Source organism: Typopeltis vanoorti, chromosome 12 (genome assembly GCF_054136105.1).
Source record: "Typopeltis vanoorti isolate ZY-2024b chromosome 12, IOZ_Tvanoo_1.0, whole genome shotgun sequence".
Lineage (NCBI taxonomy): Eukaryota > Metazoa > Arthropoda > Arachnida > Uropygi > Thelyphonidae > Typopeltis > Typopeltis vanoorti.
The window spans coordinates 108,758,359-108,771,295 of record NC_143560.1 but is presented as its reverse complement, the minus strand read 5'-3'; the positions used below and the strand labels follow the sequence as shown (position 1 = coordinate 108,771,295).

Below are 12,937 nucleotides of genomic sequence, written 5' to 3'. Positions count from 1 at the left end.
AAAAGCCCTGCAACAGCGGTTATTTAAATTACAGGCAGATGATGATAGGGAACTTCTGTTGTACAATAATGCTCGCTGGCTCAGCAGAAGTCAATTTTTAGAAAGATTTCTTGTATTAATTAACGATATAAAAATTTTTCTTGATGAAAAAGGAGATATTTATCCACAATTGAGTGATAAAAGATGGTTGTTACACTTATCATTTTTAGTAGATTTCTGTACGAAATTAAGCAATTTAAATTTAGAGTTACAAGGTGGAGATAAAAATTTAATTGACATGTTAAGTTCAATAAAAATTTTCCAACAATACTTATTTTTATTAAAGAAAAATATAAATGACTGCGAATTTAGACATCTCCCATATTAATTAATTTTTTGACCAAAATCAAGAAATGCTTTGCTATGATTTAAAAGAATTGCGAAATAGAATTAGTCGAGGAAGAAATAAATTCAAGATTTAAAAATTTTAATAAAACTGAAATGATTGTATCTTTTATCAATAATCCATTTCAAGAAAACTTGAACATCACAGAAATTTCAAATAAAATTAGTGGGCTGTTTGATATAAACCAAGCTGAAGTAGAACTTGAGATAATAAACATTCAGAATAGTTTACATTTAAAATCAATAAACAATGAAGTCATTTGGAAGTATGCACATGAAAAATTCCCAATATTAACTGATTTTGCGTGAAAATTCTGTCGTAATTTGGATCGACGTACTTGTCAGAATCTGCTTTTTCAAATATGACCGTCATAAAAAATCAATTAAGAAACCAAATTACGAATGATCATTTGGATGATTGTCTGCGATTGGCCACGTCATATCAACTTGACTATGAAAATGTTGCGAGGTCCAAACAATGCCAAATTTCACATTAACTTTTTTTTTTTTAATCAACCAGCATTTCCTGTAACTTGTGAGTTTGTAATCAATCTGTTGTTTTTTCTAACTTTGGTTTTCCAGAATAGAGAAATAAATAATTTATTCCAATATATATATATATATATATATATATATATATATATATATATATTTTTTTTTTTTTTTTTGTTGTATTAAAATAATTAAAAGTGATAAATAAATTTTTAAATACACAAATAAAGTTTTTAGTTGTGTATTTTTTTTTAGTTGTTTATTTGTGTGTAATCAGATATCAGGTTGGGGGAATGCGATCTATATAAGAGAGTAGCTCACCAAATAACTTATAAGAGAGTAGATCGCCGAATAACTTATAAGAGAGTAGATCGCCGAATAACAAGTGCCTCCGTAGTGCAGTTGGAAGAACGACGGTACATTGCGCCCTTCGATTAGAATAGGCCTAAGTTCGATTCTCGTCGCGACGGGAGGAATCTCTATCTGGACAATTTCAATCAAAGGTGAGTTAGATGATCTCATACGGAGGTAGCAGGGTTTTTTCTCCCAGATACAGACAAATCGGCTCTTCAAAACACACGCAATTTACAGACAAAAAATACTAGTTGTGGTGGTGGTGGAGGTGGGCGGTAGATGGTGTTGATGGAGATGATTTGTAATAGAGGTTTGGTGTAGTGGTTGAGACAGTTGTAGGTGTCCTCCCACGATGAGTCTTCGGACTCCTTGGAGGTATCAGGAATAATAATAATAATAATAACTTATTATAGAAAACTAGCTCACGTAGTAAAAAAGGTTGAACACCACTGTCATAGAGGATGCCAGTTGAGGTTCAGTGATGAATAACACTCTGGATTTTGATATTCTCAAGTAATGGTGCATATTATTGATGTTGGCATGAAGCCTTCTGATGTTGGTATAGTTTGTTGAAGGTTTTTATGGAGTTTTGTTGTGTTAGATTTTTTAGGATATGTATTTTTAAAAGTTTTTGTTGATTTTTGTGTGAGTTTTTTTTTAATCTGCAGTAATACTACAATTTTTTATGTTGTCCTTGATTTAGTGGAATTTTATAAAAATTTATCATGTATAGATGAAGAACAGTAGGGATTAAAGAACTTGTGGATATGACTTCCACCCAGGGAGTGCCTATTCTATCCTATCAGTGGTCCTAACAGGCACTTAGCCCCCACAACCTTTCCAAGCATTCATGGACTTCGCAACCGTAACCCAAAGATAAGGTGGTTAGCCCTGTGCCTCCCGGTGTGTCCTATTTCTGTAGATGCATGTTTTCACAGGGCGAGTTTACCTGTTCTGGGGGACGAAAATCCCGAGTTTCCAGGTGAAAAAACCCTCCCCTTCCTTCACATGAAACCGTCTAACTCACCTTTTGTTGAAAGAGACCAGATAAAGGTTCCTCATGTCACTGATGGGAATGAAACCCAGATCTTTCCAACCAAAGGGCTTCATCTATACCGACTGAGCTATGGAGGCTCATACAGGGAGTGCTCCAGTCCCTAATCCAAGAGTGATTTACAGTGCCCCTGCAAGTTGTCATGCCCAGACTCCTTCCAAGCACAGCCTAGCATAGTAAGCTGCAATAAGATTATTCATCAGCTGATTGGGAAGCTAGTTGCTACCAACAAGTTTAGTTCCATGTATACTCTCTGCAGCTAGCTCGTGGAATCCACTTTACTGCTGTACCTTTGAATGGAGAGCATGCCCAGCAAGTCCAGCTGCATATGCGAAGAAAGAGAGGACACAGAAACTGGAGGCCCTACACTAAAAACAAAAGCATGGAAATAGCCACTTCACACTTCCATTAAGTAGAGTGATGATGGTGGCGTTTCACTGGACAATGAGTATCTATCACCACCACCACGTAGATGGCATTTCCAGAGCCCTGTTTGTTTTAACAGTCATACCACAGGAAGGTTCCTGTCCTGAGGTATGCCCTGTCTTGACATGGGTGGGAGAGGCTGTACATCCAGCTTGAAACTTATCAAACAACTTCTGTTCCTGCTGCTTCATTCTGTTTATCTCTTCAAAGAATGGAGGTAGTTTTAAAAGTTATTTGAACTTCTAGCTGTTCAAGAAGCATATCGACAGAAGGAATTTGTTGATGTATTCCTTGAACATCTGATGGTTCACACTAACTGATGTGCTATAGCATTTACAACCTTTCAGCGTGTCTTGTATACATTTAAAAAAGAAAAAGATAGTTGACAGTCGCATTTCTTGGAGTGAACTTCCATCATTAGTACCTTTGCATTGAAGGAAAATCAAGGCACCACACCAAAATTCATTTAAAATTAATCGGGTCATTTCTGTTATAAGGATTTTTAGGGCTTGAATCAGTTCCATGAACAGTCTTTATGATTTAAATCGTATTTAATATCTTTGCTCCTTTCCTCTTCCTGCTGAAATGATTATTTTCTTGAGCATGCTCAGCTAGTCCAGTCCACTCAGGTTGGGTTGTCTAGAGCATATGTATTTTTATATACTTTCCAAAAGGATAAGTGTGTGGAACTGTCCTCACTGTATTTCACATTGATAAAGGAAGGATGCTGTAAAATTCTTAAAAGGATAGACATTCTTGGTGGTCTTGAAGCTGTTTTGGGTTAGCAGAAATTATCAAATGCTTTGTTACGCTGTTGGAAGTTTTTTCACGTAGTTTTACTATAAATTAAAGATACCAAGAAATTATATACTTGGTTTAATCCTTTATCCAAGTGTAAGCAAACAAAGTTTGTGCCTGAAATATTTTCAGCACTGGGACAACTCGTATATAGAAGCTAATGACTACATCACTTGCCTTAGTATCCCATAATGCAAAGAACATAACCTTACAGACATGTATAATGCTGTGCATTATGAGAAGGGTCAATATACCCAGACTGGTTTCAACCTTCATTGAGGTCTCATCAGTGGGAGCCAATATAACCAAGTGAAAACACTTCCAGTGACTATCTCTAACCCAGAGATTTTAATAATAAGGTATGATTACATCAGGCGCAAACTTTGTGTTCTTGCATTTGGATAAAGGATTAAACCAAGTATATAATTTCTTTATGATGAGATGCAATTTTTTTATTTCAGAGCAGATTATGAGAGAGAGCTACTAAAAAAATAGAATATATTTTGATGTTCACATCAGTTTTGGTGAGAACTGTTTAGACAACTAATGTATTACTAAGAATAAAAGCATTTTGTGGTGTGTTTTCACTTTTTTTTTTTCCTGTAAATAATCATCATCAGTTTCTTGATATGTACCCCCAAGGGGGTGTTCGGGTTACAATGGCAGCACTACATGATTAAGTTTGCATTATTATTAATTTGCTATCAAAAATATCATCTATTACTTGTGAGTACTCCAATATTGTCATATCCAACATTCTGTGCTTCTAAGGCACTTCTGACTGAATCAATCCACCTAGACCTTGGTCTTTCTCTGGGTCTCTTTCCTGTCATCTTGACATCAAAACATCTGTTTTACTATCCTTTCTTCATCCGTTCTATTTAAGTGGCCATGCCACCTTAGATTAGCTCTGCTGACCCATTCTTGAATGCTAACAATGTCAAGTTCCTTTCTAATATTTTCATTTTTAATATAATTCTGTCATTGATTCACTCCCTTAATTTTTCTCAGAATCCTCATCTGTGGATTCTGATATGAGGATGTGGTCTCCGGTCTTTGATCAAGTGCTTTATTTCTAACAAAACTCTCAGATATAAAATTGGTTTGAATACTGTCTGCATTAACAGTTAATCCACTGATTTTGTGAATTTTTCAAAAGATATGTATGGAATCATTATCCCTCCAAGTCCTTACCACAGCATTGGAATATGCTAATACCTTATTTTCCTTCATAGCTGAGAGAAACATTATCCCTCGCTTAGCATGTGTATTGTCAAATTCCTGAAAGAAAGGGTCAAGGCTCTGACCTATAAAAGGTTTATTTGTAAACCTATAGTACATTTGTACCATAAATGAACAAAGAATTTTATTATTTTTTTATTTTATTTATTTATTTATTTATTTATTTATTTATTTTTTCACATACTCCAGAAACCCTGCTCTAGAGACCAAACATGGAGTTTTTACAAGCCACTTCAGGCCTGGAGCAGGGCAGTGGTCTCATAATGGATGACGAAGTTCATCTCCCACCTAAAATCAATCACAAACATAAATGCACATTGACAGATTTGAACCTGCAGCCTGTTGGTTGAAGAGCACATACGCTTAACCAATCAGACTAGCAATAAGACTAATTTTACATAAGTTGGATTTAATCCACCCCACCCATTAATCACACCTTATTTTTTACATGTTTACAGCACATACATGTGGTAGTATATTAATATGTTTTTGAGATTGCTTTAGTTTCATTCATAGGATGTCCAAACAAATTGTATATCAATGTGTAATTATTGTATAAAGTATATAGTATAAAAAGTATACAAAAATAGAAAAATAAAATTTAATTTGAATTTCATTTAAACAAGAAATCAATTTTTTGTTTAATCCTTTACCTATGCATAAGCAAACGGCTTTGTGTGGTGTGAACTATCTTTATAACCAGGTCACTTATATACACAAGCTGTCGAACGCCCATGATTTGTCTCAGTAGACCATAATTGATTTAGTAAAAAGATTTATCACCTTATCACCAAAATACTTCAGATCAGAGATAGTAACCAAGGAGAAGAAACTTTCATCAAACTAAAATTATATTGCACAAGAAAGTATATTCTTGTTTAATGCTTTATCCAAGTGTAAGCAAACAAAGTTTGCAAGTGAAGTATCATCTTTTTGACTAGAATCACTAACCAAGTGAAAAAAACATTCAACAACCTATCTCTGATCCCAAGTATTTTAATAATAAGATCATACATCTTTTTACTATTATATATGGAAAATATATGACTTCTGCAGGGATTTAACCTTAGTATCTTCCTGAATCTAGCTCCCTCCCACTGATGGGACCTCAATAAAAGTCAAAACAAGTTCTGGGTAGTGGTCCTTTCCATACTGTTTTTGCATTAAATTTTGATGTTAAATTATTTTTGTTTTAAATCTCTTGTTTTATTTTCAGGATTTGAAATCTGTGGCATGGAAAACATTCCAGATAAAGGACCAGCACTTTTAGTATATTACCATGGTGCAATTCCAATTGATTATTACTATTTAGTGGCAAAGTGCATTTTACACAAACAGCGAGTTATCAGAGCTGTGGGAGACAGATTTTTATTCAAAATTCCAGGTAACAAACTCAGAAAAATTCATTTAGAAATTATCTTGAGAATTTCTTCTATTGAAAACAAGTTTGTAACAAATAATGAATTCTCAATTTGTCATGAAAAATAATCTTTAACTCAGTAGGATGAAAATTGATACCAGTAGTGTACTATGCATAAGCAGGTCTTATGTTTGATTATTGTGTAGGATATTGATATAAACTTGAATCTAGGGCATGATACCCTAGATACAAGTTTTTAGATACTAGATACAAATGTATCCAAGGCATCATGCCTTGAATACAAGTTAGACATACACTCAATGGACAAAACATTAGAGATACGTACTTAATAGTGTGTCAGTCCTCCTGTAGTATGAATAACAGCCTGTGCTCTCCAAGGCATTGACTCCACCAGATGCCAGAGAGTTTCCAGAGTTAATTTCAGCCTTGCCTGTTGCAGCATTGTCCACAACTGTGCCTTAGACAAATGTTCTAGATACATGGATCTGTCTCACTCTGTGGTATCCCAGAGAGATTTGATCGGGTTTAAATCTGGGAATCTTGGGGAACCACTAGATGGGCCCAGTTCAGATGATTGTTTTTTGAGACATGCCTGGGTGGTTGCTGCTGAAACAGACCATTGACTGCAGGATGTGGAAAGGCCATGAAAGTGTGTAGATAATAAGCCAGCACATTCTGGTAGCTCGGAGCATTTAAGGACCTCTCCAGACACCCTAAGGGGCCTAATGTGTCACATGGGAAGGCTTCCCCAAACCATCACAGAGCCAGCCCCTCCTTGAACAGAGCTAACCTGGCACAACAGGGCCATGGCTTCATGCTGTTGACGATCAGTCAGTTGTACCGAACAGACCCCATGACTCTGGTCCACTCTGCAGAGGTCCAGTTTTTATGGTCCTGACACCAGGCAAAGATGCAGTACCTGATGATGAGCTGTCAATAGTTGTCAACTGATGCTGCTTGGACCTCTGACATTGAAACTAGATATGATTTGTTCTGCCATTGGCCGGCAGTTGGTCTGTACGAGCCGGGATAATCTACCCTGGTCATCAATGGCATATACTTGGCTACCATTTGCTCACTGGATGCAGGTATGTCCATTGATGGTATACTCACAGCAGACCTTTCACATGGTTGCCTTCGGGAATCCTAGAGCTCTAACCACTTGGGTGATAGATTGACCATCTCACCGACAATACATCAAAAATCAATTGCTAAGATCACCACATTTACCCATGTTTGTTGATTGTGATACACTGTTGGGAAGCCCCAACGTCTGCCTATTTACTCTCTGCATTCGGTTTGGGTACATTTCATTCTGCCTGGGGGATACCAGTGTCAACTTCCCATCATCCCTATCTCTAATGTTTTGTCCATTGAGTGTATAACTCATCATCATCAAATTCCTGCCATGTACCCTCAAGGGGGTGTACAGGATATGATAGTACTACATGAAAAATTTACATCATTACTAACTTCCTATCTAAAATTTTCCTCCAAATCAGTGTTACTTGTCAAGACTCCAACATTATCAGATCTTATATTTTTATCGTCTAAAGCACTTTGTACCGTATCGATCCACCTATATCTTGGTCTTCCTCTGGGTCATTTTCCTGCCAACCTGGCAGAGAACACTTGTTTTGCTAATCTTTCCTCTCCCATTCTGTTTAAGACCATACCACCTGAGATTAGCTTTGCTAACGCATTCCTGGATACTGACAATGTCAAGTTCTTTCCTAATATCCTCATTTTTAATATGATATTGCCATTGATGCCATCTGTTCACGCCTATAATCTTTCTCAGGACTCTCATATCTGCAGTCTCTAGTCTCTGGTCAAGTGTTTTACTTCTGACCTAGCTCTCAGATCCATAAGTTAAAACTGGTTTGAATACTGTTTTGTATACAGCTAATTTAGTGTTCCGACTAATTTCTCTCTTATTCCATATGAATTTATTCAATTGACTGCCATACCAGCTTTGTTGATTCTGCTGTCTATTTCCATATTTAATTTACCATCTTCAGTAAATATCGTGCCTAAGTAGCTGAAATGTTTTACTCGTTCCACAGGTTCTCCGTTCACAACATAGTGATATTTCAACAATTCTACCTATTTTCATTGTCTTTGTCTTTTTAATGCTGACCTTCATACGATATCTATTACAACAGTTATTCAATTTAGTCAGGGAATCTTGTAAACTTGTAGCGGATTTATTTAGAAGTATAACATCGTCCGCATAAAGCAAAGAGCCAACATTAACATCTCCAATTTTGATATCATGTTTAACCACCTTACGCCATTGTGGGTCAAATACGCATCCTCATGTGCTTTGTATCCATCATATATTTCAATGTTGGTATTGCAATTTTAATATGCATTTCGCATTCATGATAACCTTGACATCTATAGACGTCTTGGCTGGTACCGTGGTAAATACCACTTTCCTTCATAATGTGATCCATATAGATAATGAATAACAGAGGGGATAATGTACATCCTTGTCTCACACCAGATTTAACATTAAACCATCTTCCTGTACGTCCTTCAATTCTAACTGCTGACTTACAACTCAAATAAAGACTACGTATTGCTTGATATAATGCCCCATTGAGACCATACGACTGAAGCATATATTGAATACGCTTATGCCTTTTCGAAATTGACAAAACTTAAATACAGATCTTTGTTATATTCCCATGATTTCTTCTCTATTTGTTGTAAAGTGAAGATCTGATCCTGACAGCCTCTATTTGACCTGAATCCAGCTTGTTCTTCACCAAGCTTTTCTTCCACAATTCTTCCTCAACCGTTTCTCGAGTATACTTATATATATATATATCTTACCAGGAACACTCAATAGGGATATACCTCTGTAATTCTCACATTCTGTTTTATTTTCCTTTTTATATATCGGTACTATGAGAGCTCTACTCCAATCATCGGGAATTCATCCCTGTGTCCAGGCCTTTTGATAATTTATTAATGAAATGTTGCAAATTTCGAAATAAGTGGTATCTGAAGGTGCAAGATCAGAAGAATATGGGGAATGTGGAAGTTTTTCTCAGCCGAGTTGCTCAATCTTGGTACAGGCGATTCTTGCACTATGAGGGCGTGCATTATCATGGTGCAAAGCAGTACCTTTTGACTGACAAGAGAATATACACCTCTTTTCTTTCAGTTTTTCATTCAGTCGATCAAGTTATTCACAGTATACTTCAGCTGTGATTGTTTGGTTTTGTGGCGAGAGTTCAAAGTTATATACCAGCCATATCCAGCCAAATGCTTAACAATACTTTCTGAGGGTGAAGGTCTTGTTTTGGCTGAGGTTTAGCCTGTTTCCCTGAATGTGAACCCAATGCCTTCAGTGCTTAACATTCTTGTAAAGTATCCACTTTTCATCACCGGTGACTACGACTCAAAAACGGAGACGAACCTCTTCAGAATAATGCAGATGTTGACGCACTCTCTTTGATTGCAAGAACTTGGAATAGCTTAGACACTATTCCAAGTTCGTTCTTGCAAATGGCGATTAATGGTTAATGACGATGAATTAAGATCTTTTGCTAAATCGTCAACAGAACAGCTGAATTAGTATTTCTTTCAATAGCGACATCCAGCATATCATTATCGAGAGAGACAGGGCACCCAAAGTGAGAGTAGTCTTTCAAGCTAAAGTCCTCTTGTTGAAATTTTTGGAATTATCACTGGCACTTTCGTGCATTCAAAACATTATTGCCATACACTCCTTGAACATTTTTTACAGTGTTAGCAGCATTGTTGCCATTTTTTTAACTCATGAAGCATGATGTGCCTAATATGCTCTTCATTGACCTCCATAGTAATAAAGGGTTATTTAAACAATAACTTATGTATGATGTTCTTGCAAGGTGGAATTCTTTAGAATGAGGCTGCCTTAGCTTAGCAGTACTTATAAAGCTTTAAATATTCATGTTTAGACAAGTTGAGACATGTTTGAACAAGTGCAGTATAAAAAATGACATTACATTTGGGATGACCTGATAGATAACATACCTGCTCTCCAACCAGCTGGTTGCGGCTTCAAATCTCACAGTGGGCATGGATGTTTGTAAAAACCTGCTTTACTGTATGAACTTGTATAGCTTCTTGAGTTTATAAGGCTTATTTTTTTTTTTTTTTTTTTTTTTTTGTTTAAAACAAGCCTTATAAACTTTTTAAGTTTTTGGTTTACCAGTGGGCCAGAAGCTCAGCAGCCAACTAGCAGGACTTTATCCTACCCAGGTGGAAACACATTGTGTTAATGTGTCATATTAACACAATTTATTAATGCCTGCAAATGTCTTCTTCTTCTTCAACCATTGCCTTAAACCAAATAACATGTCTCAAAGAATTCTTTATTCAGTAATACCTACAGCAGCTTGTAGAGATGCCATCCATTCTGCCTAGAACAATGTGCATCATCATCAAATTCCTGATATGTACCCTCAGGGGCTGTACAGAATAATTATGATAGTACTACATGAAAAAGTTACACCATCACTAACTTCCGATCAGCAATTTTCTTCTAAATGAATCTGTTATCTGTAAGGACTCCAACATTATTAGATCTTATATTTATGTCTTTTAACACAATTTTTGCTATATCAATCCATCTACATCTTGGTCTTTCTCTGGGTCTTTTTCCTGCCTACCTGGCAAAGAACACTCATTATCTTTCCTCTCCCATTCTCTTTAAGTGACCATACCACCTGAGATTAACTCTACTAACAAATTCCTGAATGCTAACAATGTCAAGTTCTTTCCTAATATAATCATTTTTAACACAATACTGCCATTGATGCAGTCTATTCACTTCACTAATCTTTCTCATATCAGAGGTCTCCAGTCTTTGATCTTTTGTTTTATTTCTAACCCAGCTCTCAGATCCATAAATTAAAATTTGTTTGAATACTATCTTGTATACAGCCAATTTAATGTTTTGACTAATTTATTTATTGTTTATCTTTCCATATAAATTTATTCAGCTGACTTCCTACCATACTAGCTTTACTGATTCTATTGCCTCTCTGTCTAGAGAAATGTGCCTTATCCCTTAAATAATATGTCCAAAGTATGTTGGATTTTAAAATACCCATATATTTATAATATCTGTAACACCATCAAATGTGATATGGTCATAAATATTCCAGTTACAAACTCATCTTCACTAGTAATAAACTAAAAAACTTATTGAAACATGAAACCACATTATTGAACATACTACAGTTATAATATCCATATATCTGACTACCTACATCCTACCACAAAGAAAAAAGACAAACAAAATCACGCTGATGATATTATTAACAATTCCACCACTGAAATATACTGCATGTGATATAAGTAAAATACATAAAAGAAATTGATACAGTCACCATTATTTATTTCCAGTAAAACAAATGTGAGTACCCTAGTTTGCAAATCAGCAGCTGAGAGGACTTCTCTGGCCTACCTTCAACAAGCTCCTAAACACCCAGCTAAAAATATGTTCTGGGGTTGTTTTAAACATGGCAGTCCAGGATCACCTGTGCCTGTTGACAGTATGATGAAAAGTGACTACATAACACAAATAACATAAAATATATAAAAATATTGAAGAAAAGAGTGGTCCCACAGATCCAGAAAGACAAAGAACTCATCTTCCAACAGGATCTTGCTCCATGCCACACTTCAAAAAAAAGTGATAGAGTTCCTCAAAAATCACAAGATGCACTTGTTTCAGTGGCAGGTAACTTTCATGAATTTAACCTAATAGAAAATTTGTGGACCATAGTGAAAAAGAGACTTGGAAAATTAAATTTTGATAAAAAGGATAACTTAATACAATACATGGTAAAAGTATGGTTTCGAGATGCAGAAATAAGAAAATTGTGTTCTACATTGGTAGAGTCCATGTCTAAGTGAATTAATGAACTTATTTAAGAACAGAGTGCATATAAATTATTAGGTAAAGTTGGAGTTTAATTTTTGTACTTGTTTTCTTGCAAAATTAAAATTTTTCTTTTAAATGTGAATGCTTGGATTAATTTGTTTATTACTGTACTGTATAGCGGTGTTATGTTAGACATATAAATTGTGTTCTGATAAGCTTTCTGCATGTTAATATTCTGATATATTAACATATCAGTATATGCTAAATACGTTAGTGTTCCTTATATAAATATTCGGATTTAAGAAATGTATTCAGTAGGGCAAGCATATAGTTTTCTTCATTTAAATCTAATGGAACTCCATTGGTAATCATATGAATTACAAAATATGAAACTGAAGACTGGTATAAAGCATGGTAAATAAGATAAATTGATTATGACATAAATTGTACTCTCAAACCAATCAATATCCACTTAACATATTTATCCTGTTATCATATGGCTAACTCATGCTTTCACTTCTGTCTGATGATTTCTTTGAAACAGCCAGCACGTCATCATTCACACTGCTGGCTTGTTATGTCTATTTCATGTTTTTATTTTTTTTTATTTCGTACTTTTTTCCATAATTCATAGTTTTGATTTTTTTATCTTTTAATTCATTTATTTATTTTTCATACCTCCCATTCATAATTCCATGTACACATTTGTCTTCATCTTTCAAAATATTTTCCAATCATACTAATTTTCAGCTCAGTTTTAAATGTGCTATATACTGAAATCATTCATACCCCCATAATACATTCAAAATTTCAATTAGTATTAACTTAATTAGAAAATAAAATATTATTATGAACCAGGAAACCAGTAGCGAAAAGTCTGCTATTGGATCAAAATCCTAACATCAACAGAGGTCAAGAT

At 35.1% G+C, this 12,937-nt stretch overlaps 1 protein-coding gene across 1 annotated transcript in view; it reads left to right on the top strand.

Moving 5' to 3' along the window:
* Positions 1 to 12,937, top strand: part of LOC150101127 (DGAT1/2-independent enzyme synthesizing storage lipids) — a 152,308-nt gene that overhangs the window by 11,058 nt on the left and 128,313 nt on the right. The window contains exon 3 of the mRNA XM_090402168.1: positions 5,967 to 6,134. Within this exon, the coding sequence (XP_090258294.1) occupies positions 5,967 to 6,134 (168 nt within the window). The remainder of the gene's footprint in view (positions 1 to 5,966; positions 6,135 to 12,937) is intronic.